General features: G+C 33.3%; 1 protein-coding gene across 1 annotated transcript; it reads right to left on the bottom strand.

Annotated features, from left to right (window-relative positions):
- Positions 1-2,969: 2,969 nt before the first annotated feature.
- On the bottom strand, positions 2,970-6,325 carry LOC111904746 (zinc finger protein CONSTANS-LIKE 6). The gene is made up of 3 exons (XM_023900475.3): positions 5,507-6,325; positions 3,256-3,507; positions 2,970-3,156 (listed from the first exon to the last, which is right to left on the bottom strand). Exons 1-3 carry the CDS (start codon positions 6,191-6,193, stop codon positions 3,133-3,135), a joined length of 963 nt encoding a protein of 320 aa, XP_023756243.2. The 5' UTR covers positions 6,194-6,325; the 3' UTR covers positions 2,970-3,132.
- Positions 6,326-9,479: the final 3,154 nt, after the last annotated feature.

The raw sequence follows: 9,479 nt of genomic DNA, 5'->3' as shown, positions 1-9,479 counted from the left end.
AAACACTTGGACCAAGTGTTAGAATCACGTGTGATTCAACTAAGGGGAGTGTACGGCCACAAGGAGGAGTTTACGACCACACAAGGGTGTTCATGACCCTAGAGTTTATGGCCAGGGATTTCACGGTTAGGGAGTTTACGTCCACGGAATTTACGGCCGTAAACTCTTGGGAATCATCCACTAATTTCTTGTTCCGGACAGTAAGGCTTGTGATTCTACTAGCTAACAAGCTCATAGAAGGAATACTCACGATTTGGAAGCCTTAGAAGGTGTTTTTGGCCACCAAGAACAACTGTGTGTTCTTGGTGAAAGATGAAGATTTGAAGATCTAGACAAAAAGGGGTGTTTTCATGGATGAATCAAAGAATGATACATGTTTAAGAAGGATAACAACAACTAGAGGGAAGAACACTTATGTTTTTAGAGGATTTGGATGAAGAACTTAATGATACTTGAGAGAGTTTGAGGAGATTTCGGCCAAGGGAGGAAAAGAATGAAGAAATGAAGTACCCTCATATATATAGGAGAGAGTTTTCGGCCATGGTTGAGTTTACGGTGGTAAATTCCATGTTTACGGCTGTAAACTCCACATGGTGGAGTTTATGGCTTCGTTTGATGGTTTTGAACTTCAGTAGCTATATCCTAACACTCCTTCCTTGAATGTATGAGGCTTAGAACACTCTGATAGTCCCTTAACAAGGCCAAAAGATAGCAGAAACGTGTCTGACTCTTGTTTTACTGGACTTATAAAGCAAAAAAAATTCGGGTTGTCACAGAAAACCATTGCAATTGCAATTGCAATTCACCAGAGTGTTAAGATAGTAGAAAAAATCAAACACAAAACTATAGCTGTTAGATAAAGATTAAGAATAGAGATGGATGGTAGAAAAAGAGAAGACCTTGTGCAGTTAGCGAGGAGGTTTCCTTGATCGAGAAGGTCTTTACTACTTGGAACCAGAGTAGTGTTAGGGTTGGAGAGATGATTTTGACTTTGGCATTGATGGCAGTTAAATGCACTATTCTGCTTGGAACCAGAAGTAATGTTAGGGTTTCATTCGGTTATCCCCTTCACATCCTTGTAAACTTTATATGGTGGAGGATAGAGATGAGAGAAAACCTGGTGGAGATGGAGAGACGAGAAGGTAGAGGTGTCGATTAGGGCTCGTTGAACTGGTAGCTTCTATGGACGGCTGATGAGTCGTAGTTGTATATCGGTACTACAATTGGGAGGAGTTGCAGTCGCTGAACCATTTAACTGTGAGGATCGATGTGGAAGAAATCAGACTCCAGTGTGGGAATAGAGAGATGAGTTGTATGAATTGAAAGGAGTTGCAGTCGTCGGTGTGTAAATAGAGAGCAGTTGCAGTCGCCGATGAAGTTGTTGCATTTGAACATGAGATGATGGTGCGTGAATAGAGAGAAAGGGTATGGTTTTGAGAGATTTGAGAGGAGAATCTCTCTAAACCGGCAATTTCCATTGTTGTTTACTGAGGGAGGTATCAGAAGGGGCGGGGACTTAAATTTTTTGGGCGAAGCCGGCAAACAATGGTGGAGCTGACATATCTAGGTTATAAAAGGTCCACCCATGCTCTGTTTTGGTTTGATTTTGTATGGTCCTGAACAAAAAGCCCTATGATTTGTGAAGAAGGTGGAGGCATCGGCAGAGGGTAGAGGGAAAAAGGGAGATAGAACAAGGCGGGGTTTTTAATTTTTTGGGATTTCATTTCCCCCTTTCTCTATTAAATAATCATAGGACGCGCGTCCATGAAAAAAAATATAAAACAACACCTTTACATGACACACATTTATGATAATCGCCCTCTATGTTGGTATTTTTTTTGTTTGACACTAATTTTAGGGCATGCACAAATATGTGTGTCCTCTATCCTTCAGTTTTTGGAAAGCTAACATTAATTTTAGGACACGCAAAAAATGTGTATCGTAAATCTGTGCGTAACATTGTTTCCGTGTCGTTAAAGGGCTATTTTCTAGTAGTGAGCGCTAAAAAGCACCTACTGTTTCACGCTCGAGTTGTTAGTCTGAATACCGAGCAATGGCGAATACTACTGTGGAAATAGTATCCCTCACACATCTCCTACAAGAGCTTCATGTCATACCAGATGGCCAGCTGACACTCTTGTGTGACAATCAAAGTGTTTTGTTTCTTTCTCAAAATTTGGTTTAACATAAGAGGGAAAAGTAGGTTTTGAAATGACCAACTTAGGTTTTGAAATGAAAAAAAAGTACGTAATTAGAATATTATGTTAAACAATAAGAATAATCTTTGATACTATTTTTAACCTAACAAAAGTGAATCCTTCTATTTGTATAAAATATAACATCTAGCATAATATTGTTTAAATAGAATCAAAAGTAGTTGAAGTCACAAGTGTCGACTATATTTGTATCATCAAGAACCATGTGATATAATAAATCATTTTAGTAGCTCTAAAGAATCTATGTGACTTGACCTACCTCCTAGGGGTGCGCAAAAATACTGAAATTTCTGACTTAAATCGTTATCGAATGTCACCGAATCAGCATTGTTTATGATAATATAAGACGATAATTTGTACCTTAAAATAATTGAAATTTGGGATTGATGCGGTCGGTACCAATGTTAGTACCAAAAACCAGTATTATTCCCGGTATTATTCGTACCTATAATATTACTTCTATTCAGTTCTCAATATCGGCCTTCCACCCGATTTGGTGTTCGAGAATCTTGAATACCGGTTTCATCTCATCTTCATCCTTGATGCCTCCAACATATAAAAATAAAAAAAGTAATTTTTGCAAAAAATAAAAACTCAATTTTTTTTTTAATTTAATTTAATGCTCTCGTACTAATAATTCGTCGTGGTCCCATTTCTCAAATTTCGCTGGTTTTCATTTTGCAAAATGGGAAGCTTGATGGCTCATGTAACACGTTTGCTATTGTTCTCTTCTTTGTGTTTGTCTGGTAAGAATGTGACAATTAATAAGTTTTATTAATAAAATGTAACATTTTTCATTATTATCTTCATTTTGAAATAAAAATACATATGTACGTTGTCCAAAATACGTAATTCCATTCTAAGAAGGTCTTTAACTTAAAATTGTAACTCAGAAAAATAATAAAAAGTATCTCATTCAGTTTCTTTTCACGAACCTTCCCTGCAAATTGAAACAATAAAACAATGGAATATTATTAAAATGAGACTTAAACTATTTAACCAGAGTAGAAAATGCATTATAGAAAGAGACGTATATTACTTTAATACGAGGGCGTTTCTCAGCATTCAACTTTCTTACTTCATATCGAATGGTTTTAGCAAATAAACGGTTGCGTCTTTTCTCTTTGTATCTCTGGACACTAGCTTCTCTATGTTGAATCATTGCATTCGACCCCACTGCATGTAATGCATCCTCTCCTCTGCCAATGTCTGTATTTTCAATGTGTGTCATTTCTGGAACTGTCCATGACCCTCCATTGCCACCATTGTCTCGTTCGTCATGTGTGATGCCCTATACATAACATAACAATAATAAGAAACTTAATATTACATGTATTCATTGTTAAGAATTAGACATGATAACACATTAATTTTTCAAGTTTATATGGTGCAATGTGCCCATAATGTCTTTGGATTTTGTATCTTATAGCTTTACAAAGTAACATGGACAAAATTAGTGTCTAAATAACTCTATCTGGTCATGACTTTAGAGGTCAATCTTATTAGAGATCAGGTTAAATGCAACAAAATAGCAATATATTTAAATTGTTTTGTTTACTATAAAATAATATTTTTATTTTTTATTGTAAAAGATTGTACATTGAAAACTCCATCTAACTTGTATTTATTTTAAATCAATAAAGCTTGTATTCATAAAAAAGTTATTAGTAAAAGATCTTATATTAAAAAAAAAATCGATTCATGCAATCTGGAACCGTTGAATGTGGAAAGGGTTAGCATTATGGCACTACAAATTCAAAATGTGAGGGAGAACGAGACTACTAACGGTGGTTGTTTTAAATGGATTTATTTTTAGGGCTATGTAATTTAGGGCATCATATATTAAAAAAATGAAAAATATGTTTTTTTAACTTAATATAATTAAAACGTTGGCGAGTTGACCTAAGGACCTCTCTACCTACCCAAACACGACACATTTTTTATACATGTTAAGTGAATCAAACTAAAATGAGAATATCTAATATGTGTCTAATGGCACATATAAGAAGCATTAGTTATAAAAAATATTATAATAATTAAATGTGATAAACATTAATTATGTGTAATGTTATCATAACTAAATATAAAATACTTTAATTGTAAGAAATATTATTTATAATTAATATTTATCATATTTAATTATAATAATATTCTTTTATAATTAATACTTTAATTAATGCTTTTTATATATATATATATATATATATATATATATATATATATATATATATATATATATATATATATATATATATATATATATATATATATATATATATAGCACGCATTAGAATTCTCAACTAAAAATGTGTTAAAAGACCTCTTTAAGGTATGTACAAACCTGTTTATTTAGATGTCAAATTTATGTTGTGTTTTTTGTCATATTGATAATTGCCACTCTCAAATATATAATCTTAAAAAAAAATTAAATTAAGAAGATAAGCCATATATATATAATGTCCTATGATAACCATCACAATAATTTTTCAAACTTTTGGGGTGCATTGTCGACATATTGAAAAGTGGAGGAGCTTAAGTTGAACAAACTTAATTCCACTAGGGACTTGTACCGTACAACTTTACAGAGCAATAAAGTGCAAGCAGTGGTGGGGTCACAAGTCATCAATTGACACACATGTTAAAATCAACCCATTTCCAGATACTCAAATTCCTTAAAGCACAACTTTTATATTGCTACTTGTACAATACGCAACACGATATGTACATTAGGAAGGGTTTACATAAATCGCATTTCGAAATTGCACAAGCCTATCGTTTCATGTAAGCATGTAATCAGATCTTTGACTGGTTAAGTCCAAAATATTCAAGATTCTCAGAACACCGATTCACCGACAACCCTTATTGCTTAAAATTAGTAACTTTAATTTTGTTACACAATTTTTTTTTTTTAACTTTAATCATGTTAAAATTAATAACATTATAAATATTCTAGTAAACTTAGTGTCAAATCATCTGTCACTATTTTCTAGACTGAACGATGAAATACTAGCATGATCGAAATAATATTCCACAATAATTCATATGCTGTACGAAAATGACATAAACTGACCATAATTATTGCAAACATATATTTTGTCGACTAAAAATTTAGAAAAAAACTAAATGTTGGATCTTTTAATTATGTAAATATAACATGCAATCTAATCATGACTATTCTAAGTTGTATAACTCACACACAAATTATTACTTGCATGTATACAATTATACATGCATATATGTATGTATGTATATGTATATGTATGAAATGAAAAGGGAAGAATGGAACTCACATTAAGAGAGGTGGAAGATGGAAAAAAGAAGTCATCATCTTGAAGATCGGGTACAGTTTGAGGTTGTGGAGTATCCGGATCCGAATTCTTATGAATATAAAGTGGACCTTTGTTGACCCAAGAATCCATAACTTTACCATAATCAAGCTTCAACACTAATTTACTCCGATGATGATTATTATGATTACATGATGTTGATGATGAAGAAGACGATGACATCCCTCTAATCACCTTCTTCTTCTCCACAACCTCCGAATAACAAACCCACTTCTCATGACGATCCCTCTCGGTTTTATTCCTCCTCATCGCCGTCCGTACAAGCTCCACCTCTTCGTCGGCGTAGTTAACCGAAGAAGGAGATGGGTTGTTGGTGTTTTCTTCATCTTCGTCATCGGAGCACAGGATTCCGGTGAGGGTGGTGGCAGCTCCGTCGTCATCACAAGACGAGAACAGACAGGCCATGTTATGTTCTTCGTCTAGTTTATCTTGTTCGACTAGGTTTTCGGGGTGTAGTGGGAAAAGATTGATGAGTTGTTTGTTGTCATGGTCGTGGGTGGTGGTGGTGATGGTGGTGGGCATTGGTAGTGGAGTGGTGGTGATAAGCTGAAGACGGAGGCTTAAGTATTTGGGTTTTCGGCGTTTAGTTCTGGTTTTACGTGAAGAAGGTTTGGAGGCTTTGGTGATCATAGTAGAGGGGTTGAAAAAGGTGAAAGGGGAAGGGGGTGGGGGTGGGGGTAGGGTGAGCTTTTGTAGTCAGCAGTGTGGTTTATATGAGAAGATTGATGAAGAGCGACGTGGTGTGATTTGATTGGAGGGGGTTTGGATATTTCGGAGATTTCGTTTGGATGCATAGATAAGAGTAGATGGGGGGTGGGTTGGCTCACATACCCCATGGCTTTATACTACTACGTACCTTTTGAGCTCTTTTCATGACTTGCACGTGATGACACAATACTTTTCATTTATTACGTACATGTTCAAATTAATTGGACTGTATTTGGGTTGTAAGTTTTATGGAATCCACGAAATTACGTATCAATATCATACCTTAATGTTTGTTAGATTGTAGTATTAGAGTGAAAACAATTGTGTGCGATCGAATGGAAAAGTTGATCTTGTCGTTAACAAAGCACCAATATCTATACATACAACACCAATATTGTTACATAGAACAAGATTTTGGAAAAGGGAAAGTATTCTATAAACTAGCCTAACAATACCTATAAGATAAATATAAAATACATGATAGAGATATGTCTAATAGTCGCCCCAGTTGATGTAGTTGGAGGTGGCCGGATGCACCTGTCTTGGAAGTCATCAATCAAGATCCGTGGTAGGTGGTGAATATGTCATCGACATTAAGTAAGAAATACGTTATAACATTGCCATGTTTGTATATAAAAAAGCAGTGATCACAGATGCTATGCTTGAAACCGATTGTGTTATTAACATTACCAAAATGTTGTTACCAAACATGAGGCATGACCGGGATGAGAAGCATCAAGAAAATCAATTGGTTCGTGAATATATACTGTAAATTGAAAGAGATTGTATAAAAAAAAACATTTTCGACATCAAATGTATTTATTGGCCATAACTTTGGAGATAACTATTAAGGCTCAGAATGGTGCATATGAAAGCCGATTTTACAATCGTGCTAAAAGTCTCATGACAAGCAATTTTGACTTATTGAGAACGTCCATTACCAACAAGGTGTGCTTTATAACGCTCGAACGGTCCATTTGATTTTAATTTGTGCTTAAAATTTACATCAATCTTATTTTGGGCATTTTTATTCAGTATAAACTTCCTTGATTTTGACGACAAATACCGTTACAATGAAAAGTCAAAACATAAAATTCATACATATTTCTTTATTTTTTTCAGAACGGTTTAAACAACCTCAATTGTAGTAACAAGTCGTTGGATATGGTCAAAAATACGAACGCAAAGTAAATATATCCAACAAAAGTAAATATATCCAACGCTTTTACTCTCTCTTCTTTGTTGGGCCATATAATAACCAAGTCTAGAATACTCAAAACAACAAAGTTGTGTATAATTCGGTTTTCTCTTTGGAAAATCTTGAATCACCTAAATCAAGTTAAGATGTTTTAGATATCGCCAAAACATGAAGACGTGGTTAAACTGTCCGACAACATTATTGTATCTATATTTTCTCGCTTTTATCCAACGTGCTCACGTTTCAACTTGTATTTGTTTCTTCATTTATCCCCTCCAATTTTATTCATCTATCGCTTTCATAAACCCACATGTTTTCAATTATTCGACTTCCCAACTCGATCTACACCATGTAAGCTTATGAACTTTTGTATGTTTGTTTAGAGTTTTGCCACTTCTTAGTTTTTATAGAATGACATAGTTTTATTAAAACATGATAAAATAACTAGCAACACCCTATGCCTTGTCATCAAAACACTGATGAGGGGTCAAGCTGTCGAATAACATCCTTTTTGTACCATTTCAGCTCGATTTTCATTTTTTTTTTGTATCACAGCTTCGATTTTAACTATAATTTGACATTTTCAAACATATATATTAAGTATCATATATCTAAAAATATAACTTTTTAATCAAATATTTTAAGAAAATTGTCTAAAATATATGTATCAATATGACAATATCAAAATACCTCATACTTATCTTTTGTTTTTCCGTAAGCAAACTAGATTGTTATTATGCTATATCAAAACTTTGCTCACCAACATCACATAGAGTAAACCAGTTTGAATTCATCAATTATATCTGGTCTTAATGCATATATTTGTGTCTAGATCCTAATTACTTCCCCAGCTATAAATACTTGCAATCCACATAAATGTTCCCAACTACAATATTCATTTATGCATTCCTCTTAATACATCAATAAAAAACTTTCTTAACCTCAAGTTATTTTTGTTAAGTTTCCAAGCATACATATGATAAAAATAACATAAAAATAAAAATTACAACTTTGACTACTAAGCCATTTTGCATTTGACAATTTGCTTTATTTCTTCACTTTATTCAAGATCTTCATACTTTGATAGCTTTTATTCACTTAATAACTTTAAACAACCTTTTTTTCTTTTCTATTTTTTTTTTCTTTTGCTTTTCTTTTTCACAATTTATTTTTTATTTCTTTTTCTTTCATAACTCACTTTTTTCTCAAACTAAAAACCAAAAAAAATATATATATTTAAGCAAGGGAACTTAACATCAACCCGTATTGGTTAAAGGTATTAGTCAAGAGTGTAATGACTACATAAATTTTCCTAAATAGATTTCAGTACACGATGCAAAACTTTTTATGTTCCTTACACTACACAAGTTTACGTTTTTATCTCATGATTTCACTAGAATTTGGAAGTTACAAATATATTATAACAAATTGGCTCAGCAAAACCTTTAAATTCATATCAAATTACCCCAGACAATACTAGCAAACTTAGTTCTAACACAACAAAAATTTTAAATTTTCTAGATTTTTCTAATTTAGACCATTTTCAAGTCTTTACTTTTTTTTATTCTTTTTATCTATCATTTTTATATTTTACTTCAATCTAACATGTTCTTTTCCTTTTTTTAAAATTATCTACCCCACACTTAAATTATACAATGCCCTAATTGAATAAACACAATTAAAAACTTATAAAATAAAAAAGCGAGAAAAGGAAACAAACTCGCCTAGTTTATGTAGTCGCGAGATAAGATGAATGTCGTGAATTGCGTGTCGATATTAAGCTTGAATTTGTCTACTGGAACACTCCAAAATCTAAACATCATTGCTTAAAATAGTGGACTCTTGGCAGCAAAACAAGAGGCGGACAACTAAACTTCAATGCTAAAAGATAATATGAATGGGGGTTGCCATGTCGTGGTACGTAGTGTACCACGCCGTGGTCTTTGGAAGAAACTGGAGATTAATTACATAAAAATATTATTCGCAACACATAGTGAATATTCACGTGAA

Source organism: Lactuca sativa, chromosome 3, assembly GCF_002870075.4.
Source record: "Lactuca sativa cultivar Salinas chromosome 3, Lsat_Salinas_v11, whole genome shotgun sequence".
Taxonomy (NCBI): Eukaryota; Viridiplantae; Streptophyta; class Magnoliopsida; order Asterales; family Asteraceae; genus Lactuca; species Lactuca sativa.
The sequence above is the reverse complement of the archived record's forward strand: the minus strand, read 5'-3'. Positions and strand labels throughout refer to the sequence as shown.

What these genes read in the sequence shown, in the direction of transcription:
- LOC111904746 (XM_023900475.3), bottom strand. Translation starts at nt 6,193, where the DNA reads ATGATCACCAAAGCCTCCAAACCTTCTTCACGTAAAACCAGAACTAAA. An exon ending in CATCTTCCACCTCTCTTAAT is followed by an intron (nt 3,508 to 5,506) that starts GTGAGTTCCATT and finishes TGTTATGTATAG; the next exon opens with GGCATCACACATGACGAACG. An exon ending in AGAAACGCCCTCGTATTAAA is followed by an intron (nt 3,157 to 3,255) that starts GTAATATACGTC and finishes TTCAATTTGCAG; the next exon opens with GGAAGGTTCGTGAAAAGAAA.